A 25,963-nucleotide genomic window follows, 5' to 3' on the forward strand; every position below is an offset into this window, starting at 1 on the left:
ATTTATAAGATACTACATTAATCAAAAAGTCATATTATAATAGGACGGCACTAACGACACTAACTGAAAAATATGATAAAAAAATCATAGTATAGTATGTCGAAAAAATTTCATGAAAAAAGTCATAATATAGTATGGCGAAAAATTTCATGAAAAAAAGTCATAGTATAGTATGGCGAAAAAAGTCATGAAAAAAAAGTGATAGTATAGTATGTCAAAATATTTCACCATAAAAAGTCATAGTATAGTATGTCGAAAAATTTCATGAAAAAAAGTCATAGTATAGTATGGCGAAAAATGTCATGAAAAAAAAGTCATAGTATAGTATGTCGAAAAATTTCATGAAAAAAATCATTGTATAGTATGACAAAAAATTTCATGAAAAAAAGTCATAGTATAGTATGTCGAAAAATTTAATGAAAAAAATGTCATAGTATAGCATGGTGAAAAATTTCATGAAAAAAAGTCATAGTATAGTATGACAAAACATTTCAAGAAAAAAAAGTCATAGTATAGTATGTCGAAAAATTTCATGAAAAAAAAGTCATAGTATAGTATGTCGAAAAATTTCATGAAAAAAGTCATAGTATAGTATGGCGAAAAAATTTCATGAAAAAAAGTCATAGTATTTGATGTCGAACATTTTCATGAAAAAAAAAAAGTCATAGTATAGTATGTCAAAAAAAGTCATGAAAAAAAAGTGATAGTATAGTATGTCAAAATATTTCACCATAAAAAGTCATAGTATAGTATGTCGAAAAATTTCATGAAAAAAAGTCATAGTATAGTATGACAAAATATTTCACCATAAAAAGTCATAGTATTTGATGTCGAAAAATTTCATGAAAAAAAAAAAGTCATAGTATAGTATGTCAAAAAAAGTCATGAAAAAAAAGTGATAGTATAGTATGTCAAAATATTTCACCATAAAAAGTCATAGTATAGTATGTCGAAAAATTTAATGAAAAAAAAGTCATAGTATAGTATGGCGAAAAATGTCATGAAAAAAAGTCATAGTATAGTATGTCGAAAAATGTAATGAAAAAAGTCATTGTATAGTATGACAAAAAATTTCATGAAAAAAAGTCATAGTATAGTATGTCGAAAAATTTAATGAAAAAAAAGTCATAGTAGTATGTCGAAAAATTTCATGAAAAAAAGTCATAGTATAGTATGTCGAAAAATTTCATGAAAAAAAAGTCATAGTATAGTATGACAAAACATTTCAAGAAAAAAAAGTCATAGTATAGTATGGCGAAAAAATTTAATTAAAAAAAGTCATAGTATTTGATGTCGAACATTTTCATAAAAAAAAAAAGTCATAGTATAGTATGTCAAAAAAAGTCATGAAAAAAAAGTGATAGTATAGTATGTCAAAATATTTCACCTTAAAAAGTCATAGTATAGTATGTCGAAAAATTTCATGAAAAAAAGTCATAGTATAGTATGTCGAAAAATTCCATGAAAAAAAAGTCATAGTATAGTATGACAAAACATTTCAAGAAAAAAAAGTCATAGTATAGTATGTCGAAAAATTTCATGAAAAAAAAGTCATAGTATAGTATGACAAAACATTTCAAGAAAAAAAGTCATAGTATAGTATGTCGAAAAATTTCATGAAAAAAAAGTCATAGTATAGTATGTCGAAAAATTTCATGAAAAAAGTCATAGTATAGTATGGCGAAAACATTTCATGAAAAAAAGTCATAGTATTTGATGTCGAACATTTTCATGAAAAAAAAAAAAGTCATAGTATAGTATGTCAAAAAAAGTCATGAAAAAAAAGTGATAGTATAGTATGTCAAAATATTTCACCATAAAAAGTCATAGTATAGTATGTCGAAAAATTTCATGAAAAAAAGTCATAGTATAGTATGACAAAATATTTCACCATAAAAAGTCATAGTATAGTATGTCGAAAAATTTCATGAAAAAAGTCATAGTATAGTATGGCGAAAAAATTTCATGAAAAAAAGTCATAGTATTTGATGTCGAACATTTTCATGAAAAAAAAAAAGTCATAGTATAGTATGTCAAAAAAAGTCATGAAAAAAAAGTGATAGTATAGTATGTCAAAATATTTCACCATAAAAAGTCATAGTATAGTATGTCGAAAAATTTAATGAAAAAAAAGTCATAGTATAGTATGGCGAAAAATGTCATGAAAAAAAGTCATAGTATAGTATGTCGAACATTTTCATAAAAAAAAAAAGTCATAGTATAGTATGTCAAAAAAAGTCATGAAAAAAAAGTGATAGTATAGTATGTCAAAATATTTCACCTTAAAAAGTCATAGTATAGTATGTCGAAAAATTTCATGAAAAAAAGTCATAGTATAGTATGTCGAAAAATTCCATGAAAAAAAAGTCATAGTATAGTATGACAAAACATTTCAAGAAAAAAAAGTCATAGTATAGTATGTCGAAAAATTTCATGAAAAAAAAGTCATAGTATAGTATGACAAAACATTTCAAGAAAAAAAAGTCATAGTATAGTATGTCGAAAAATTTCATGAAAAAAAAGTCATAGTATAGTATGTCGAAAAATTTCATGAAAAAAGTCATAGTATAGTATGTCAAAAAAAGTCATGAAAAAAAAGTGATAGTATAGTATGTCAAAATATTTCACCATAAAAAGTCATAGTATAGTATGTCGAAAAATTTCATGAAAAAAAAGTCATAGTATAGTATGTCGAAAAATTTAATGAAAAAAAAGTCATAGTATAGTATGTCGAAAAATTTCATGAAAAAAAGTCATAGTATAGTATGACAAAATATTTCACCATAAAAAGTCATAGTATAGTATGTCGAAAAGTTTCATGAAAAAAGTCATAGTATTTGATGTCGAACATTTTCATGAAAAAAAAAAAGTCATAGTATAATATGTCAAAAAAAGTCATGAAAAAAAAGTGATAGTATAGTATGTCGAAAAATGTAATGAAAAGTCATAGTGTAGTATGACAAAACATTTCACTACTAGAAACCTTCAAATGGTTCAGAGCGCTGCAGCAAGAATCTTAATGAAAACTAGAAAATGTGACCATATTACATTACTTTTAGCTGCCTTTCATTGACTCCCTATCCATGTCAGATCAGACTCTCAGATCACGACATCTATTGCACGTCTTTCCGTCCTGGAAGAGGGATTTCTCTTCAGTTGCTCTTCCTGAGGTTTTCTTCCATTTTCCTCTGATAAAGGGCCTTTTCTTGGTTAAGTATTTCCTTATCCACTGCAAGGGTCCAAGGAGAGAGGGATCTATGATATTGGGCTATATAAATAAAATTGACATCAACTTTTCAGTGTTTCCCAAGTAGATCCACCAGGGGTCACTAATGTGTTTAATGTGTTTTTTGCTGTCTGAGGTTTTGAAGTTGTAATATTGTTCTATTTGTAGATATTATTTGGCGGTGAAAATGTGTGTTGTGTTTTACAACACTGTAAATATGTCACACCCTGTGTCATTGTCATATTGCATTTGGTCATTTTAAAATCCCATCAGATGGATTTAATGTTGTATGCTCTTTGTGAGTTAAGTATTTGCACAAAACTTTGGCTAAATCCATACATTTTGATGAATTTTTACAAAATAAATGCCACAAAAATCATGTAATTGTAGTCTTATCTGGTGGGGTCTAATCTGAATGGATTCATGGCACAATGTGGTCATTCATCTGGTTTTATATTTTCTTGGATTGGCCACATGAGGGAGGTATAGACCTGCATCAAACCTGCCTCTCATTCAATGTGTTCAATAGTCTGTTTGGCATTAGGTGCCATCATAGCAAAGATCACACATGATCATCTGCAGACGACCCAACAGGAAGAAAACTAACTTAACATGAAAACTTTCATGTTAACTCATTCATCTGTTTCTATCGATATCAGATTCTGCTGCCGTTCTCACAGTGACACCTCTGTTTCAATTGTAAACACCTATTTACTATTTATTTATTCAGTGGTCACATTTAGTCATGTGAGAGGGGGTAGGCAAGATATTTTACCGGGACATTCCACCTGTCAAACCCAATTTCCTGAGAGTTTTGATTGACCTGTCCCACACAGAAACAATGCAGCTGCAAAGATTTGATCATTTCCTCTCAAACAACCTGAGTAGTTTCCATTGTGCCGTTCTTTCCTCACTCGATCCAGATTCCAGATTAGTTTATTCATCTGGCTTGAGGCTGCAGACTTCATCTAATGATTGTGATTCCTTTTTTTCTGTGCTCTCTCTTTAGGTCTTGCAACTGTGTTCAAAACTGCCAAATGTTGCAGCGTTGATGGACTCAGTGCCAGTTACCATAAAGATTAGACTCTTTAGTATTCAGGCCAATATTTGTGACGACAGCTACGCCGTCCAGGAAGGAGCCGATATCTAATGTTAAATGACATTGATCCCATTCTCTAAAAGCAGTCTGCAGTGGTAGTGCTTTCTCTGTCACAATATGCAGCACCTCATCTGTCAAGTTGAGACTATTATGTAAATCCTTTAAAATTAAATACATTTAACATATTATAATATATGTTACATATTTTTCAGCTCAGTGTTTGTGTTACTGTTTTTACTGCGTTACCACTCTCTGTGCAAGTCTGTCATCATTTTCGGGGTCCTCTTAGGTAAAGGGCCCTTACTGCAGCTTTGCAACATCTGGAACCAATACAGCTGTGCCGGTTATCTGTGGGACCAGGGGGCTCGGAGGTTGTAGGCTGGGTTGGGAGGGTGGGGGGGCGAGGGGTTGGGCTTGTTGCTGCTTTGGCCCTGGGGGTCCATGTGTCCCTGACTTCAAAATAGACTTGATTGCTAACAGCTGGCAGTCCTAACTCACCCAGTGTCAGAGCTCTCCTCTGATGTCAACCTTGTCAGTATCAAGGCCCGGACAATGGAGGACCAGCCGCACGGCAAAGGTAGAGAGGAGGACTGTGACCGTGTGAAATGAGATTCAGAGAATGACCTTTTTTATGAAGGTTGTTACCATAAATAACTTTCTTAGTTTTTGTCAAGGCACCTCCTGAATGAAGCTGAAGATGTACATCAACACTTTAAAAAATGAAATAGATATTTAAGTTGAGTGCATGCAGAAAAAATATCCTTCAATCACAATCAGCACAAAACAAATATATAAACACTAAACAAAGTAGTCATGAATGCATCCATGAGTACAATGTAGTGACTAAAAGCTTTGGTTTCCGTTATAATTACACACCTTTGACGACATCAGATTATACAAAATGTACTATTATTCCTCTAACCTTAACTATCTAATAAACTATATATTGATAGGTAACGGCGACTCTTGCTGGGCATGTCACTTATATTATGACATATCTATGGGATGGTGACGTATACCCAATAAGATGTTTTCAGTATATGTGAGAGATGGCCATAATGTGAGAGATGGTCATACTTATTTAGATGTGAATGGTAGCAATGTAATGGGATGTTTACTTTAAATGTCATTACTATTGGAAATATGAGTAGCAGCTATATATTTAGCAATATTGCCCTGGTTGTTACTATCATTTTGATATATAATATATATACACATGTTTTTTTGTATTTTATATATATATATAAATTTATATATATTTATATATATATATAAATTTATATATATTTCCCTGTGGTTTTATTAGTTTTATTGTTACTGTTTTCTTTTTTGTTTCTGATGTCTTTGTTTTGTGTGATGTAACTTCTTTTGGAAAAGCAATAAAAAGTTTATCACAAAAAACCCCGATATAAAGCTAATTATTCAGATAATTAACATGTATATCTTTTAATTATTGTGAAATGTACTTTCACTCAGTTTTTATTAGAGCTGTATCTCAGTTGAGGAAAAGTGTGGCAGAGCTGCGTCCTGCTATTCACTGCCACAGTATGAGTAAATAGGACAGCAGCTCATTAGCATCTTTTATTATCCAATTACAAACTCTGCTCGCCTAATTACCTCCAATCAGCAGGGAGAAGAAAATGATTGACTTCCTGGAGGACGGGAATCACTCAGGACAAGAAGGACAAACTGGTTTTCAGTCGCTTACTGGATGGAAAGTAACTCACAGGCTGTGGAAGTATATATATAAGGCAGGAAACTGTTTCAGTGTCTTTGATTAATTATCACAAATTGTCTTTCTGTGGAGGTATTTGTGACCACTGCAAGTACAAAAACATGAAAAACTTCTGTGCAAAATGTGTCATACCTGTAGAGTGAAATTAGCATGCAAGATGTAAATAAGCCTCTCCTCATATACCAATGTCACATTTCCACATGGTCTATTCTACCTTTGCAAGGTTACGTAGTTCTGTGGATTATGTCATTGAGTTTGTGACAGGAAAAGATAGGAAATAATTTTCAAACAGCTGCAGAAACGATTATCCTTCATCAGAGGATGAAGGGCAGCCGCAGCACAAGGTTGTGCTTATAGCAGAGCTATGCATCATTATTAGACAATTAATTACTCTGTCATCAACACCACCAGCGTTACTGTTCTACAGGGATTCAGTCGCAGATGTTTCCAACTCCGCTTTGACACCGCTATCCATAACCGGGGATCCTGTTTCAGGCCTCGACTACAACTTTCACTTCTTCGCGCAGAGTTTTCTCAGATTTACTTCTTCTCTCGGTTAGTTTTGAGTCTTTGAAAGATGTCAGGAAAGGCCAGATATAGCGCTTGGCGGGCCGCTGGGACGAGCAGTTGTTTACAGACAGTGACAGGGATGAAGGACCTCTGTGCTCTGGTGCTGGGCCTGAAGCCTCAGGGGTGTGCTAGCACTGCTTCTGTTGCTGTTCTGGACGCTGCAACACACACATGAAAACACACACACACGTGCAGGCTGGGCAAACTTGTGTGCATGTAGACACACAACACGCGTATTCTGTTTTTGTTAACTTTAATGCACACACACAGCTTCCCTTCACTCTAATCTTTTACCCCACAGATGCACACTCACGGCCTCAACAACTGCAGAAATACTTGTTTGTAAATCTAACAGCACACCTTCGCATGAACCCACTTTGTTTCCTTTTTTCCACATTGACTTTACTCCTGTATGAAGCCAAATCCAAATCCTTGTGATGTAGTCTTGTGATTTAGCAATCAGTTTAAGTAACTGTGCTGACCTTAACATTGGGGTCAAGCCAGGCTACAGATACAGAGACATAAGGTAAGCACCACCATGCTGTCGTTTTTGCACTCTGGTCAATTGAAATCAGTGAGAAAAAACAAAGAAATAACCGTAGTGCAATATTGACAAATTCTGTTTAATATTGTGTGATACTCTTCTCTTAAAATACAGTCTTTTCTGAGGTAGACCATTACAGTTCAAGAACATTATTATCATGTTTAAAACAGACATCAAAAAAGACATGAAATAAATACTTTCATGTACAATATGCCGCAAAAATGAGGTAGAAATGGTTACAGAAAATGTACAATAACCAAGAACAAAGTTACCGCCATAACAGATCAAAACATGTAAAAAATAAAAGCTTGTTTTGTTGGACAAACTGTCGGGAGTAGTGGGCACGACAGCAAATCAAAAATGTTCTAGCTACTTATACCTTTAAGTAGGGCTTTTCCGAATACTATTTTTTTGGGCTTCGTAGCTTTGGGGAGTATAATTCAAAGGTATTCGAAGCTTCGCTTTGCGGCGCGGCGCAGCAGGCTGACATGTTCTTGTTTGTCTGTCTCCATTTCCATCGTTTCAGTGCCCGGGACATGAAAAATGTTACGTGATTATTCCTTATAAGGACCCCTTCTGTGTGGAGTTTGCATGTTCTCCCCGTATTAGCGTGGGTTTCCTCCGGGTTCTCCGGCTCCCTCCCACAGTCCTAAGACATGCAGGTTAGGTTAATTGTTGACTCTAAATCGCCCGTAGGTGTGAAGGTCGATGGGTTATTCCTTATTTCATGGGCTATTTTGGTATTTATACATGATTATATACTTATACATAAACTAAAAAATGAAGCATTTGAATACTGATTTTGAGGTTGAATACCGAGGTAACGGTCGAAGCTTCGAAGCATTCGGGTCAGCCCTACCTTTAAGTCATCGTTATTATTTAATTGCTGTAATTACATGTGAATAATCGCTATCGTTATCTAGAGCGTGCCGCTGGAGGCATGGGTTGTTCTGTAAGTTGTAAATGTGTTTTCGGTTTCGCTGATCAGTATGCACAGCGGGGGTCACTCTGATTGATCTGGCTGTATGGCATGACTGAAGCCACCAGCTGGAGAGGGACGGCTGCACTGTGATATAGGGTTGCTGGACATCAATCAGACCACTTCCACTCCAGAGGAATCGGTACAAGGGAAGGGGAGGGAGAAAAGAGAGAGGGGGGGAGAGGATACAACGCCACATGGCCACTGGGGCTCGTGGCCAGGGGGCAATCCAATCTAATGAGATTGCACTGGGGAGAGAGAAAAAGAGAAAAATAATGATGAGGGAGGGAGGGAGGGAGGAAAGGGCAGTGGGAAATATTACATCATTGTGTGTATACCTCCTCAGGACCATGGCAACAGTCTAACATGTACGACCTCTGCACCAGCAGCCCAGTGACCGGGTTTTTCCAGCTTGTTAAAACAGAACTGGTGGAAAAGGAGAGATTTGTCTGGATTGTCTACATGTTCATCCACAATATGTACACATAAACTGTGAATTCTTAGACTTTGGGATTAGCTGAAAAGCTACGAATAGCCTTTTGTGTTCTCTTTTTGGAAGGTATTTTGTGCTCACTGTGAGTGTACATGTATGATTGTGTGCATTGTATTTACATTTTCAAATTTTGCAGCCGTGAAACTATAAAACAGCAGACATGCATATACAGGTAAACACGAAGTAACATTTGCAAACAGTTTGTCCAACAAAAATAGGAATATTTTCTGTATTCTACATAGCATTTCTTGAAGACAATCATCACTCCACCATAAACTACAATAAAAATAAAAGGGTAAAAGAACAGAAAAGAAAAACTTATTTATATATTCATATATAATAATACATGGATTTATGGCATCAAATATCCTTTGAAATACCTGAATTACATTCAATGTTACTCTTTGTAGCATATTCAAGTTTCTCTCCCGAGGTAAAAGCCCAGCTGTAGTGGGTGTTACAAGACTGTCAGGTTTCTCCTCGCTCCGCGGCGCTTTCTACTAAGACCCTAAGATTACATACATTCTTTATTTCATATTTCTGAGGTAAAGAAATTCTTCCTGAGCATTTCAAACAAGAGTACACACTAAGAAAACGAAAAGGAGTAAGTGGAAGAGAAAACAGACACGCTGTAGGTACACGCTTTTGTTCTGGAAGTGAGATTCTCAGGAAAACTGCAGACGATGAGGAATGTGAGATCGAGAACAAAATGTATGTAGAAGTTAAGTAAATTGTTCTATTTAAAGTGTGAGTATAGTACTATTGTGTGTGAAGTATTTCTACAACCAACAACATGTTGAGTGACTGCAAGGTTTTACTTGAACAACTCAACTCCGGGGGAAGGACAGCAGCATGTTTGGATTTGAGAGGGATTCTTTTATTCTTTGTGATTTTGAGTCTGTTTTGAGAATTATAGCAACGCTGCTGATTATGCATTTGGTTTGACGTCTTTTTTGGTCAAAAAACTGTGGTTTGTTGAAATGTGCTGATCCCAAGCCCTTCGTGCTGAATAATCAGTGACAATCCCATGACTCTATCAACATTAGGATAGCATGGAAGTGGACTGGCAATAAATAGGATCCTGAGAGTAGCAGTCAAAGGGGGGATTTTCCAAACCCTGATTATCCATAATCTTGGACCACGTCACCTTGCAACAAATAATTGATTTTGTCCCAGACCAAGGTTAATCAGGATCTCTGAGAGTACCCAAATAGTATATAATCTGATTTTCCTGTTGGCCAAAAGACTAATACACTACCCCACTCAACAAGGCCTATTCATCTTTCTTTTCTTTGGGAAAAACAAAATATTGCGGATATTCATACGAAAACGAAAACAGCACACCATGGCATGCTTCTGCCAGCAAAACAACTTTGTCAGCCCCTCCCGTATCGCTGAGCTTCTCTGGCTCTTTTGGCTGCATAATCTGTAATTACAAAACAACAACAAAAACATTCCCAAGGCTTTCCATGTCGAAGCAAAGACAGGGTGGTAACGCAGTCCGAGTATAGTGACTGGCTGCTTTCTCAGTGGTTATACATCTTGCTCCACTCTATACAAGTGTCCAGTTCTTTTGTGGTGGTGTGTGGGCGCACCTTGCAGAAGGCATTCTCAAAGTCTGTGAAGGCTGGGGGTTTGGAGGATGTGGGGTGGCCATGCATGGCCCCGGTGGGGGAGGATGCTGAGGAGAGTGCGTGCTGGCTGAGCTGCAGCAGCTCCCACACCGAGAAGCCCTCGGTGCGCTGCAGCACAGCGCTCAGCTCCCTCTCGCTCAGGGTGCAGCCCTGGGGCGACAGCGCCTGCAGCAGCACCTGCCTGCGCATCCCCACGTCTGGCAGGCCGACGTGATATCGCTTGGCAAAGCTCCGGTGAACTGCGTCTTGCAGCAGATCTGGCCTACCAGTGGCACATACAAGAATCACCAGACCTGTGGTCCCCACCTGGGCTTTCTCCAGGGTGGTCAGCAGTGTCTGCCTCAGCCCCTCCTCCTCCATGGCCTCCACCTGGCTGAGCAGCACTACAGAGGGCTGCCGCGCCCCGGCCACCTGCAAAAGAGACCCCAGAATGTGCTCTGCCTCAGCTTTCCCTTTAGAGGCCAGCATGGCTCCACTCAGCCGGTAGAAGGAAGCCCCCAACTGTGAAGCCAGAGAACGAGTCAACATCGTCTTACCTCCTCCCCGGGGGCCGAACAGCAGGACGGTTCTTGGCGGCCGCATCACTGGACTGGGCCTCAACACGGGCCACAGCAGGTCCTCCTCCAGGGCAGCCTTGACATGGGTGAGCCCGGCCAGCTCGCCCCAGCCCAGTGCCGGGCTGCAGTCCAGTAACTCCCCATTGACAAGGTCCAACAGTCGGGGGTCTGGGCTCTTCATAGTCTCAATAATCGGAGCACACAATGGGGGCCGTTTGTGGGCCTGGGAGCGGTGCTGCTGCTGTTGGATGAAGCCCTGCTCAGCTACGCCATTCTCCCCCGTCATGCCCGCTGGAGGGCTGTACTCCCCAGCTGCCCCGTACTGAGGAGACACCAGGGGCTGGGAGGAGGGCTTGCTGGGCTTGAAGGTTTGAGGGTCTGTGCTGCCTGAAGTGCTGAAGCCGTTTCCCCGGCACTCTGTTTTGTCATTCACGCTGTAGGGTGAGTGTCCCCCGGCCTTCAACTGGTCATAGCTATATTTCCTGTAACGAGACCCGTCCCCGCTCTCATCCTCTTCTATACTCATCTCGAATGCTTTTCTTTTTAATGTCCCTCCAGACTCAGATGTCCCGAGGTTGGTGCTCTGGTAACCGTAGCTGCCTCCTACCACTGTGGGCCTCGAGGGAACGGGAGTAGGGGCGGGTAGACCTGAGGGCAGGTACGTTGCAGAGGGGTGGCTGTAGCTGGGGGCAAGGCTGGTCTGGGGAGGGTACGTGCTAGGCGGGTAGTTATACACAGGTGTGGTGGGGCTATAGCTGGGCACTAGGGTGGGGGTGGATTGCAGGGTGTGGAGGGAGGCAGGGGGAAGTGCTGCACCGGGTTGGGGACAGTACCCTGAGGAAAGATAGGTGCCGTTGTAGCTAGAGGGGTACTCGCTGGAGCCGCTGCAGGAGCTGCTGCCGCTGTAGCCCGAGTCTGAGAGGTTACTGTTCACCACCGAAACGCTACCAACCCCCGGAGGGCCTGCAGATGTGGCTACAGCCTTGGAACCTGAGAGGCTGTCGTGGCCTCCAGGGGGCAACAGGGAATAGGAGGCATCAGTGCTGTGTGTCAGTGGCCAGGGCTCCAGCTCAGTCTTTGGGATGGTGAGCCCCCCAAAGACCCCCGGCTCTGGGTAGGCGCCCACGGCAGGTGGCCGGTCATACGGTGAGTCTAGCACGCCAGAATACTTCTCAGCGTAGCGCTTCAACAGGTTGGAGGCTGTGAGAGCAGAGATGTCGTCATTGGCCCAGGCGTAGTTGGAGCCGCCGCGACCACGGCCGGCGTAGAACTCCGACTTGTGGGCCGGAGAGGAGGTGGTGGAGGAGACGTCCAGGTGCTGCTCAGGCCACTGGCTGAGAGGCTGGGCATGCTCTGGGTTCCAGTGCATCTTTAACAGGCCTGACAAAAGAAACACACGGGGAAACCAGGTCAGAATCTTCCTCTAGTAACAATCATGTCAGAAAATAGGATATTGGCGGTGTAGGAATGATTATATCTCTGGAAGAAAACTGAGCTGTGCCGCTTTGTGGTCATGATATGAATCCATTTGGGTCCCTCTTTATTATGAATTGCTTCCTCTCTTGTGACTGGATAATAGAGAATTGTTTTCTTCCATTTGCTTTGACTGAGAAGAGAAATAATTTGAACTTTTAGCATTTACCTAAAGTGCAAACAGCATCCGAGGTTCCAAGGTTGCCAATTAGGGCTGCATGATTGTAAAAATATATCTAACTCCTATTATTTTTTTTTCTGATATTACAATATTATTTGCGATATCAGAGGGAATTATCATTTTTACATCATTATTTTTATTTTCATTGATTATGGTGCGATTTTTGTGGAGATATGTACCAAACAAAGATGTTTTCTGAAGTCTGTAGAATATGATGTGTAGGACAGGACATCTCTGCAGCACAACAATATTCATTTAAAAACATTTCACTTTCAACAAATATTGTGCCTCCTGCGATTTGAAATGTTTGCAGTAGGCCATATTGCACATTGTGCAGACCTCTTGCCAATATATAAAAATGTCACGTTACTTATGTTTTGTTGAAGTGTAATGTCTCTTTCAATGTTACAATATTCATTTTTAAATTTAGAATTTGACACTGCAATACCTGAAACAGGAGATCATTAAAACAGGACTACTTAAATGTGAATATTTTCTGGTTTCTTTACTCCTCTATGACAGTAAACTGAATATCTTTGAGTTGTGGACAAAACAAGAGATTTGAGGACGTCATTTTGGGCTTTGGGAAACACTGATCTACATTTTATGACATTTTATAAACCAAATAACTAATCGATTAATCAAGAAAATAATCATCAGATTAATCAACAATGAAAATGTCCGTTAGTTGCAGCCCAAGTACAAGACAAACGGTTTGGACTACAGTATATGTCACAGCCAGGAATCTGTACTTCAGGGTTGTAAGAAATACTCCTTTCAACCAAAAATAATAGTTCAGTTTGATATATGTGCAGGTAGTAGTAGTAAACACTCATCCATGACCACTATACCCTGTGCACAGTGACACATGGTCTGAGCCCCTCCTCTCCAAGCAGCCAATGACAAGAAATGGCCTTTCTTCTGTTTGGAAATGAATCTTTTTCAGTGTTTCCATCATGCATGTTAGCAGAAGCGGCTCACATTTCCCAGAGAGGGAGAGGGAAGGTGAAGGGGAGGTGGAGGAGAGAAAGAGAAAGCTGCAGAAAGAGAAAGAGAGTGAAAGCAGATCGGTGCGTTTGAATGTGTTGTTTTGCAGCTTCCCAGCTTATGTTGGAGTAGCGATAAGATCCCACTACTATTCCCTGTACTGCGAACATCTGCAGGTCTCCCAGAGGACCTATTGTTATCTCCCCGAGCATGTTGCTCTGAATGCCTGCTCTCTCCGCCCTGCACCCCCCACCTACCACCCACCCACCGTACACCAGAGCTCCAAAGGCCCAGTGGCCGGCTGGACAGAGGGAGGGAGGGAGGGAATAGGGAAAGAGGGTGTGTGTGTGTGTGTGTGTGCGGACAGTGGTGTGGAGAGAGTGAGAAAGAAAGAAAGACAGAAAGAAAGAGGAGGGGGTTGGGTTTGGGATTGCAGCATAGTGTGCTATTCATCAGCACAGTCTCCCATGGAACATTGGGAAAGTGGAATGTCTGTTCCTCTGGCTGACTTCAGCACCGGCCGAGCTCTGATTGATCATGGCTGCTACGCAGCGAACACATCGCCGAGCTAACAGCACAGAGGGCAGCCGGAAAAAAACAGTTTTTTGTTCCATGAATTGTTTTCACTCATGCAAAGGTCTTATTTACCAGTAAAACATTTAACTAGCATTGCATCGGAAATGAGTGGAACATGCATATGTTTGGAAGTCTAACAACTCCTTTGCACATAATGCATCTGCTAATTTTCAGTGTTTGCCTGCTATAGAGTTCTACAGGAATGGAAGTCAATGAGTTTTCTGAATGTATTTTTAGTTGGATGTCTGAATTAAGGTCTGCGGTTAACACAAGCTGAAGAGATTTTAACGTGTTCTTCTACGACATGAAATACATCAATAAATACCCTACTCGGGAATTTTGAAGCTCGTATGTGTTGCTAACAAGCGGCTAAATGAGACTACTAAACGTCATCACGTTGACTCGTCCACCTTTGCAGCCTCGTTGTGTAAACTCACGCTCATGCGACCGTGGTGTAGTTAGTTTATAGCCTAACGTTAGCTTTTTACTTCTGGCGATTGCACTCAGTCTTCAAAAATCATAAAAGTGGCGATCATTTGTGAAGATTATCTTGCTGAACAAAACGTGTAAGTATCATAAACGTGTGTTTACCACCCAATGGAACAATCCCATTGGCTTTTTGTTGAGGCAACCAGTGTGATGCTAACTTCCTGGTTGGCCTACAACAATACGTCATCCCTGCACCACTCTATTCTGTTTACCCTCTCAAACCCATTTTATAGTGAATTTTCACATCTAAAGAGTATATGTTTCTGTGTATTATATCACAAAAGCATAGTTATAGAGTCGTCTATTTCATGAAGACTAGCACTGCCTCTTGCTGAGGCATTAGCTTGACATTCCACGCATAGCTTGGCATTATTGAACTGTCATGATTTACCCTGAGGTGAGGACTACTCCAGCCAGAAACAGAGAGGTAAAAAGGAATATGGCAAAAGCCGTCATTAACTGGCCTCTCTGCCTTTCCTTCAGTGGACGCCTCATGATTCATTATTCATGGCCGTCTGCGTGTGTGGAGCCAGGCTTCTTATTGCCATTTAAATCAAATCTCAATATCCACAAGCCTGCGATTCTGCTGCTGCTCCCGCGAGCTCGCTCCTTGACTTTGCCCTCTTTCTTTCCAAACCTCCCCATGTGTGTTTTCAGATTACTCCCGTTATTTATTCAGTCAGATGAGACCAGCAGACCAGATGGCCGTTGGATTATCATGTCCTTCATATTCAAATCCACTGCCTTAAGTTCCCAATGGCCAAACCAGTTCAAGTACTTCCCTAAGCTTCAGTCCACCCACACACACCCACCACAGCAAGATGCAAACATTCTCACACTCGGTTCACTTTTCTTTTTTTTTTACAAACATGCTGAAGACATTGTCTTGTCCACACCCAGATGACCACATATTTCTGTGGCCTGACTCGCAGGTCTTTGTCCGGGGTTGCAGAAACCATATATGTCCTGCAGGCCCTTCCCATCTGCAGCCCAACCAGTGAGCAGCCCCAATAATGGGGCCTGTGTGTGACAGAGATGGATGAGAGCCCAGGGGAGCTCATAAAACCTGCAGCGGGGAGGGAGGGATGGAAGAGGGAGGGGAAGGAGTGGACAGCAGGCGCTTCGTCCTTCTCTAAGCGGACTGGAGCGGACATTAGAGGACTCAGTGAGGCGGGCTAACTGCTGTCCACTCCATCATCAGAGTAGCGCCAACACAGAATGGACTTCCCTTGACCAACGTAATGACCAGCTGCCCATACCTGAAGAACCAATTCACTGTTAAATCTGAGAGTAATTACTCTCTAAAAAAAAAAAGTGTATTACACTCAATGACTCTTTCAGTATATACACAGTGAGTCGGATGAGTGATAGGCCGTCGTTCACTTCCCTGATAAGCGCAGCAGGGTTCCAGAGCAGTTTAGCCCTTTCCATGTAATTAGATCTCGGCCTCTGCTGGATTGTGGTTTTTAGAGCAGTGGCGCTCCACAATAAACTGAGCAAGCTCTAATCTACACTTCTGCTTAAATCAGAGCAATCATGTAGATTAATTCACTGGAGGGGCAGGAAGAAAGCTAAGATTAGAAGTAGGAAATCAGGACAATGTGGACATACTGAGGGTAGCAGTGCAATCATTAGATTAACTTTCAGTACGTTGCTGGATTTCAAATGATCCTATACTATTAACTTGTGAATTTTGCAATCCAGATGCAAGTAGTCATGTTGCAACTTTTACTTATATATCTTTTAGCTTCAATGCTGTGATTTTTCTCTCTCCTGCCACACCAACATCAACTCAATCTTACTCATATCAGAAGAGGATTATGGATTTAAGTAAAACATTTATTAAGAATGGACATTAGTATGTTTGAAAATGGGAATCCTGCCCTCATTCAATCATTTTGGTGGCCTTTGCTGCTGTTGTCCACATAAGTAAAGCTGCTCTGTGATCCAGTCAGAGAGGGGTTGGAAGAATATTTTAGGGCTGCAACTAACGACTATTTTCATTGTCGATTAATCGGTTAGTTGTTTGGTTTATAAAATGTCAGAAAATGGAGAAAAAGGTCGATCAGTGTTTTTCCAAAGCCCAAGATGACATCCTAAAAGGTCTTGTTTTGTCCACAACTCAAAGATATTCAGTTTACTGTCATAGAGGAGTAAAGAAACCAGAAAATATTCACATTTAAGAAGCTGGAATCAGAGAGTTTTGACTTTTTTCCTTAAAAAGTTACCCAAACCGATTATCAAAATAGTTGGGGATTAATTTAATAGTTCACAAATAATCGATTAATCATTGCAGCTTCAGAGTATTTAACATATTTTAGCATTTATCAGTTGTGCTGTTGAATTTATGGTGAACAGATATCAGTTGAAATTAAGAAGAGACTGCTTTTCTGTGGACCGATGGCGTTACTTGGCTGCGAGGAGGTTGATAAGAACCTCATGTGTATGCACATGGAACTTCCCACTGTGTTTGTGTGTGGGTGTGTGTTCTCGGTTCTCCCAGGAGAGACAGATGTTCTTCTGCTGACCGCCTTACTGTCTGTGCGGCCATTGTGGCATACGTCCGTCCAGCAGACGTGCGCGGCTCGGACAATCCAGTTGGCCCTGAGACAAAGCCTGAAGGATCCTATTGTCAGGGGCCTGTCTAATTATGGAAATCTTATTAATCTATTCAGCAGCAGTCCACTGACAGCTTTTGTGTCAGCCTGGGATTTATTGAGGGACCTGTGTGAGCTGCATCCTATTGTAGGAGTGCGTGATGAAGACAGTCTCTTCAGCAGAAACCAGCTTTACTCTGAGGAGGCCCTAAAATTAAAATTAGACCACTTATAGCTCAGGGGGAGTGTGTTAGGTTCATTTATGATTTCTGCTCTCAAATGTTCCAATCTGCCACCTAAAAAGTCACTGAATCCCATGTTGACTGAGTGAAACCAAAGTAGTTTTTGGCCTATAAAGGCTGGTAGTACTCTAGACCGTGTTGTGGTTTCCTATAAAAGAAGTATTAGTGGGTGAGGTGAAACGTTATCTTGGCAGGAAGCCCGGAGACGGAGGGCTCCAGTGCCGTTTCACAGCTCCCCTGAGGTTGCTTTCCCCTTCTCCCTTCCCGGCACTTTTGTTTTTCCTGCCCCGAGGAACAAAACGGACACGGATGCAACAACCCTTCTGGGACGGTGTGCTATTAAACTGTGCCGATTGTGAAGAGGCCGCTTGTAAACAAGAGCGCCGCGGATCAATCCAATCAGGGCTCTATTCAGGGCTGAGCTCTACCCCCACCCACCGAGAGAAAACTACCAACATCTCCACTCCATCGTACACCTCCACACACACACACATGCACGGATAGGGAGGGCAATGTGCTTGTACAAAGATCTATAAATCCTGTCATCCTCTGCTCCTAATTTCTTATAAAACATTAATAACAAGAGCTAACAGACCTGCAGATGTTTGCTTTGCTGACTCAACTTCACAATCACAAAATATACAACACCAAGAATAAGCCAAGCATTTACTGCAGAATTAAAAAAAAGTTGTTTTTTTGCTGTCCTGTTTCGGAATACGGTACCTCTGTGTTGTTGTTTTATAAATATAGGTGCAAAACAACCAGTTCTGCATAACAAGATTGGTTGATGCCTTTACTTGCGGTGCGAAGGAAAATCAGAACAACGACCTGGTTTTCAGAAAAAAAAAAAAAAAATGTAGCTTTTTTTGCCGCGTAATATTCGCATTCAAAAACAACAGTTCGAAAAAATATATTGCAAGTGAATTAATCGCACAAAAAATACGCTGCCGGAGTGAAAAACCCTTAAAAGGGTAATTTTGTCTGTTCAGCCAGGAGGTGAAAAAATATGTTGGGTGTGAATTCACTTTATGCCGAAAGACAAAATTCTTTTAATATTTCTAAACAGAAAGTCACAGAGAGGGCAGTGTCAAATAGTTTTGAGAATGCTTCTCCGGCTGTTGTGTCAGTATGTCAGGGATACAATTTAGATAACATCTCAGTAACAGCCACTTTAAAAAGAAAAGCTTCGAATGAATGCAGCTCCAATACAAACAAAGCACAGAGCCGTACCAAAGGGGAATGACAGGCAGAAAGTGGAGAGAAGGGCAGAGTGTGACAGACACTATATTTGTGCTGATAAATCACAAACTTGATGCTCTGAAGACTGCATCGGTTGTTTTGTATTCAGCAAGCGCGAGCCGATCAATGACTTATAGGATGAAACTCCTGCTCGCTGGACATAAATATGTAGAAGAAATTATGTCTTTCTTCAGGAACACTTCTGCTCGTTTAAACAAACATCCAATAAACTGCTTCGCACAATCAAGAGTTTAGCGTGCAAAGGGAGAGGAATCTGTTATTTATCAGGGTTTGTTATCTTGATTTGTCGCTCACTCTTGAAGCCCCCTTAAGTCCTCTGTTCTCAAGTTCACTGTGATTTATGACACTAATATCAAGCAGGGCATTCTCACTCGGCTGCAGCCGTCCAGCCGCTGCACACTACCTGGTCTGTCATAAAAAACACCAATCTGAGAGGCCGGCCACAATTCACGGCGTGGCAGGTGGAGACGGCTGGAAAATTGTCTCTGGATGTTCTCTCACTTTGGTAGGAAATACACATTTTATCAGCTCAGTTTGTACCAACATGTTGAAAAATGATGATGAATTCCTCACATATATTGTGGATTATACTCATGTTACCTCCCACAGATGCTGAATAACCTTATCGTGTGGGGTATTGTCAAAAAGCTGTTAAAGGAAGTTTGAGGTCAGTCCTAGAGGCCCTTCCCAAAGCGCCTTAAGACGGGGATAATGCGCACACCACACAACAGGGATCATAATTCATCAGACATGCATAATTGGGCATTGCGAGGGAAAATTATTATAAATCTATGCGTTAGTCACAGGGCTGCTATCAATCAAAAGAAACACAATCCCACTCTGCCTTTCGTTCCCTCTGGCTCATCTGCTCCCTCTTTCATGGCCCTAAAAAGATGCAATAACAGAGGAGTGCGGGAGATCTGGTGGGGAGTTTTCACACCTGCTGCCCCGCGCACGAGCAGACGCAGCTCTTTTCACACACGCCTCACCAGTCCAGTCCCAGGAGGAAGGAGCCCATCTCCTGCAGTGGCATTGAGGGATGTCCTCTGTGTGTCTCCCTCTCTCCGTCCCTTCCTCTCTCTGTGGATAGAGCTATCTGCACTCCATGTATCAGGATGACACTTTGACTTACTCTATTTTTTGTTTTAGCCCCCTTTGGGAAAGTTTCAGGCCAGCTGTCAGAATAGTTTTTGTCAGCTAATAGGGTTTTATTAGAAGAGAAGGACAAAAATCATACTGCCCTCGTCTGTAATAAAATATAGTTAGGATAAAAGATTGTTCAAAAACCAGTCGCTAAACAGAATAAACCTTGGTAAGTCTCCAATTCATTAGCGATGAACGAATATTCGGGGTCATTAAAAGTTGTTGTTTTGCAGAGGGGACGGAGAGGAGCAGTAGCCAAACTACTTGACAGCATTTGTTAAACATTGATTAATTGACAAACGTGTTTAGAATTGCTAATGGTAGTGCAGCAAAAAGCAATCTGAGAGCGTGCTCATTTTACAGCCCTTTTCTCTGCACTCGCCGAAACTACAAAAAGCCTCCGGAATAATTGCTGGATACGTCACTTCATGCTCGTAATTTTAGAAACAACTCCCCCCATCCCCCGTGCCTGCTAACGCACGTCCACAAATGGCAGAAACCCCGTACAACCTCCCCTCCCCTTCAAGAAAAACAGGGTCCCTATTTTCTGTGACTGCAGGCTGGCTTTAGGTCATTGTGTCCACTAATATATCAAAGAACAGCTGTCCTAAGGCTCTGTGATGACCAGTCACCCCTTCCATCTGTCTCACTCGCCCAATCTCTGCTCCATCTCCCCCTCCTCAGCTCTATCTTTCCCTTGCAATCTCCTTCTTGCCCCGATTCTCCTCTTCTCCACCTCCCGTATTCCCCCCCACATTCCCAGTAAGCATTCCCTCCTTTCTGTCCAAATCCCCCGGACCCTCCATGCTCCCATATAATATACTCTGAGCACATGGACAGCTCTGGGATTTGTTGTTTTCTGTCAGTACACACACAAATTACAGGAAGCTCAATATATCAACAGCCACACTTCCCTCTGTGGCATTTTATGATCACCGCACTACAAACAACTAATGGCATAACGATTAAAGTATGTTATTTCTCAAGCGTGGTTATTTACTAATTAGCCGTGCGGGTGTGAAAGAAGTTGCGTCTCATTGTCGAGCTCTGAATTCTGCTGCCTCAGGAATCCAGTGAAGTGTTGCCATCCAAATGAGCCTCACCACCTTGCTTCTTAATTGGGCCCTTAACGGGAGCCGAGGGCGCCTTAATGAGCTGATGAACCCTCAGAGAGACGGAGCGCTGGGCCAGTGGACTCACAGGGCCCTGGGTCCCTAACCTTCTTTTCTTGTGGACACAAAACGCATGCAAACATACACACAGACGTACACACAACCACACACACACACTGGGGGCTAATTAGAGCCCATTCACACCCTACACTAATGATCCCGGCTCTTATTCACACACACTTTAGCAGGCTGTGTGTTTACTAAAGGGCCTCACAGGCCCCTCCACTGCAGCACTCATACCACTCCTGCCTACAATAGGGATAGACCTCCAACCTGCTCCTTTAGGGGCCACGATGAGATGTGCTCCTTCTTCTTTCTATACAAACTACTCCATGACTTAGCCGAGTCATTCACAAAGACACTTGCACAAAACATAAAAACAGAGCCAGGGAGAGAAAGGAGAGGGAGAGGGGTCAGTCAGAGGAGAGCTATAAAAACTGCCAGATCTGGACTCCTGTGTGTAGTTGCTCTCTGTGTGTGTGCATGAGTGTGTGCCGTTTTAAAAGAAAAGGTATCGCTACACCAGCGGGGGCCCCAGCAACAAGAGTTAGGGCACTCCTGGGTTGGCGGCCTGGGACTGATTTAAGAGTGTGTTTGAAGTGCAGATTACAGATTCTTTGCACCAAATCCCTCCAGGAGTATCCATGGCCCCTGGAATCTCTCTCAGGTTTCTTCTCAGGTCCGGCCGTGGCTGCTCGCCTCAGCTTGAAGTCCTCCGGACTGGCCGGAGACGAGGGCCAAGGCCGGACACGCCGGGGAAAGAATGAGACACACACACATTGGCTTTATGTGGGATCCAAATAATTGAGATTTCTAAGAGCAGTCCTGATAACAAAGAGTTAAGTGTGTTTTTGGGGTGTATATGTCCTAACCGTGAGTCACCATGCGTGCATGAGACCCGCTCAGGGGCAGAAATGCCTATAACAGGAGTCAGAAGTAGCATTGGGAAACAGGAACACTCCACATTCCCACAAAGGGGATTCCAACATGGAGGTGAGAGTCTTCGCATGTCCTGCACAAATGCGAAGTCCCTCACAGTCATATTTCTGCTCAGCAGAATCATGACTACAGTCTTTAAGTAAAAGACAGTGAGCTGCAGTGTCACCACCAGCGTGCACAGGGGTGTGTTTGTGTGTCACTGGTCTGAGAGTAAACAACGTGACTACCTAACACTGCCGTGTGCTCTCATACGTTCCTTCAACGCACACTAGCAGGCTGTTCTGAAACGATCTCCCCGCTGCAGAAGCTCTCCAGAACAGAGTAACTCTGTACATGAAGGACCATGAAGCTTCTGGACAGAGCAGATGAAAACCAGCATTGTGCATCCCGATCGTAAACGCGAATCACACACAAAGGCAAGAACGTAGTGTACTGGGATGTTCCCATGAAGGACCAGCAGTGTGCTGGCGCCGAAGGCATGCTAACTATTCCACCAGCAGTTTGTGACATTCTTGGACGTGCTGTCTACTTTAGCAGCAGGGAGAGTCAGTGTGGACTAGCAGGGTGCAGGGAGCTGATGGAACAACCACTTAAACAGGCCTTGATGGGGAGCAAAACAAGCATGCATGTTCTTGCAAATTAATGGTCCTTCAGTTTTACTTGAGCAAGTCAGCCGGATTTAAAGCTATAAACATCTTTTAAAAGGGAAAAATCACAACATGTTCTGGGGAAACAAGTCTTAAATCAACATCATCAAGAGCCACTTGTGAGAGGACATGTTTCATAACAACACATGAGGTCAACTACGTGTTCGGCAGGCAACAATTCCACTCATCTTATGAGCGGGCGTATAATAACATTGGCTATTTCAAGGGTGAAATTTACAAAAAGCAAACAAAGCGTCATGGTTACTGTCAAACATCGGCTCATGATGCTTTAATCAGGCTGTTTTTGTCCGGTATGATTTCTCACACCCACACACTCGCCTTACACAGACTGCATTTTTTGAATGCTAAAAAACAAATTCTAAGTTTTTACCATCAATTATGAAGTAATACTTTTTAAATGAACCATTCTGTTTGATTTTTTCCCTCTTTTCATGTAACTGTCATGCTGATAATGCTCCTTTCAGGCGAGTTAAAGAGCTGGGAAAAAGGGGGCTGTTGAGTCCGAGGCCACGGAGGCAACCCCATGCTGGCCGGCAAACAATGCTGTTTTGGAGAGCCAGAGCACTGGACTCAAATGAAACCTGGTGGGAGGGTGCAAAAGGGGGGGGGAGGCCAAAACTGTACACGTCAGTTATTAGGTCAGCATTGAAGGGAGAGAAGAGAGAACGGAAAGAAAAGGGGGGAGAGCAGGGGGCAGCGTGTGTGGTGGTAAGTCCTGAGCTGTGTTGGTAAAATGACACTGGCAGAACTGAGGGGTTTCTGCTGCTGCTTAAACCATCAGCCCTACAACCTCCCTCTGTCCCTCTTCCTTCCCCAATCGGCGTCTTCCGCCTGGTGATGAAACATTCAGACGGGGTCGGTGCCCGGGGTTTAGCGTTTCCACAGTGCACGTCAAGGAAAAAGTCAGGTTTCTGCAATGAGGCTTGCACATTTTCACAGCTATCTGTGCATTTTTACTTCTATTTGCAAACTACAGTGTACACTCCTGCTTATTTTTTGCAGTGGGGGCTCATTGATTCAGGCAAAGTCCAACTCAGTCAAGTGGGGCTGTTCGGTGTGACATGCAGTAAAGGTAGAGAGAAAGAAAGGTGTACTCACTATAGGGGACAATAGGACTCAGCATTCTGTGGAGCTGGTCTCAGTGAGGACGAATGCTGTTTTGCGAATGCCCGCTAAGGTTAGCGTCCGTCCGGCTGTAGTCCATCACTAGCATGAGCTCGCATTGACAACAGAACAGCCCTAAAAGAGAGAGAGAGAGAGAGAGAGAGAGAGAGAGACAGAGAGAGAGGTGAGGCAGTTACAGGCTGCTGCACAATGTCTGGACAAACACTCACATGTCAACCACAGCAACACAAACCTAAACACACACACACAAACACACAGGCCAGAATTCACCCAGAGTATGATAGAATTACTGACCAACCTGAGAACCCTATCAGTGTAACACAAACAGCGTTCACACACACACACACACACAGTTTGGCAAATTGACACACACAAGGGTGTTCATTATAGGCAGGCATTAAGCTGATTGTGAAGCAGCGTTCAGCCTCCAAAGAGGGCTTTCTAAATCTGCCTCACAAAGACTCATGCATACCACTGCTCTGTGCACTGGGGCAATAAAGACTGCATTCTTAGGAGACCGGACACTTTTGGAGCTAAAAATGCAGAGGAAAAAATATTTCCTGCAATGACAAAGTTTTACTTTTCGAGTTATCTAAAAAAATTAACACCCCTCTGTATGAGGTGTGTTGAAAATGTAAATCATGCAGTTAATAAATACTAATTAATTCAACCAACTATATGTCTATTTTCAAAGATATGTCAAAATGAAATCTATCTGTATTCTGGTTTGTGTTGCAAATGTCATATTTCAATCATGCACAGATTAAAGACAGTTTAATCCTCCAGTTTCTATCATTTTATTCTGATATGAGGCACCTCGCAGAGTAAACCCAGGAGATTAAAACATTTTTTTTCTTTCTCAATTCTGTGGACACCAAAGCACAATTTTTATTTTATTATTATTTTTTTTCCTTCAGAAAATAGTGTAAAAATAATAGAGAGATGACTGAAATGTCTTCCAGTTTTTAAAATGTGTGTAAAATTAGCAACAAATAAACATGTACGTGTTTCTGTAAATATGTATAACAAAATATGAAGCTACTGTTCCTATTGAAAGAACAAAATCACAAGCAAAACATACAAACTCAAATACATGAAACAAATATTATGACATTTACTGCTTTTTGCACATTATCACAGTTGAGACTCTATTTGTCTTAGTATGTATACAACCAGTCTACATTCACTCATATACCATTTCATATGGAAGACAAATTATGCAATGACTGCACGGCTGTCCCTGGACACCAACAGGCTTCCCGTACAACACTGCCTCCGACTACGACCCCTTCTGCTCTAACTGACAGTCAACTTTTAACACTTCAGCCCAGAATAACTAAACTGCACTACGGCAGCAAAACCACAGCTTCCACTTAAAACAAACACAGCTCTGTCCTCGCACAGTTCAGAGAGAGGCTGAGAGGAGGAAGGCAGAGTTTTGGTTTGCTTAGAGAGAAATGTCTCATGGTCAGTGGCCAAAGAGGGGAGCTGCTACAACACGCTCAGCACCGGTCCTCCTCCAACTTGAAGCCAGCCGGCGGCGCCAAGTCAAACAGCGGGGAGAGCATGACAGCAGATCATCACAGAGATGCAGAGAAGACAGGCAGCCTTACCTATTCATGCCTGCATGTCTTCCATCAGATCTGAGAGCGCTACGATAATCCCTGGAGCAGACCAGACTCGTGTGTGCACTGCTATGCTTTTTTTCCACATATGGGACACAACTCCACTCTCTCTCCCTCCCTCCCTCTACCTCTCCCTCTCCCTCTCCCTCTCTCTCTCTCTAGCCAGTGACAACAGAGTGAGCACTCAGCTCCCCTCCCCCCATGGATCTCCCATCCCCCTCTCCCTCCCCTCCTTCTCTCTCTTTATGCTAAAAGTATTTAAGTAGGGAGAGAGAGAGAGAGAGAGAATGAGGGGAGGGCAGCAGAGAGGGAGGGGGACTGACCAATCAAGCTCTGGAGGAGAGAGAGGAGATCATACTGAAGCTTGGACACAGTGGAGAGGGAGAGAGTTTTTGGTTGGAGGGAAATGACCAGGCTAAGTTTGGTTTGCCCCGGGAGGATTGAGACAGAGCTGAAGAACAGTGGGGAGATTGTGTTGAAACACAACAAGGAACAATCTCTCATTTCTTCTCTGACTGACTAAATCAGAACAGATGATGATCAAGTTACTTGAAAGATGTAATCATTTACTTATTAAAAACTAATGACACTACCTAAACCTGCAGTAGGCAGAATGTCTTTGGCATCTTTGGGCAAATTTCCATAATAA

General features: G+C 41.9%; 1 protein-coding gene across 2 annotated transcripts; it reads right to left on the reverse strand.

The window, feature by feature from the left end:
* Positions 1–7,232: 7,232 nt before the first annotated feature.
* On the reverse strand, positions 7,233–25,520 carry si:dkey-157g16.6 (uncharacterized protein LOC561837 homolog). Of its 2 annotated transcripts, XM_037773802.1 has the most exons (3): positions 25,303–25,520; positions 23,663–23,803; positions 7,233–12,217 (listed from the first exon to the last, which is right to left on the reverse strand). In XM_037773802.1, exons 2-3 carry the CDS (start codon positions 23,685–23,687, stop codon positions 10,173–10,175), a joined length of 2,070 nt encoding a protein of 689 aa, XP_037629730.1. In that variant the 5' UTR covers positions 23,688–23,803; positions 25,303–25,520; the 3' UTR covers positions 7,233–10,172. The 2 variants fall into 2 exon arrangements, with proteins under 2 accessions (XP_037629730.1, XP_037629731.1); XM_037773803.1 differs by lacking the exon at positions 23,663–23,803.
* Between the last annotated feature and the right edge of the window lie 443 nt (positions 25,521–25,963).

The sequence above is a fragment of the Sebastes umbrosus genome, chromosome 6 (assembly GCF_015220745.1).
Source record: "Sebastes umbrosus isolate fSebUmb1 chromosome 6, fSebUmb1.pri, whole genome shotgun sequence".
NCBI lineage: Eukaryota > Metazoa > Chordata > Actinopteri > Perciformes > Sebastidae > Sebastes > Sebastes umbrosus.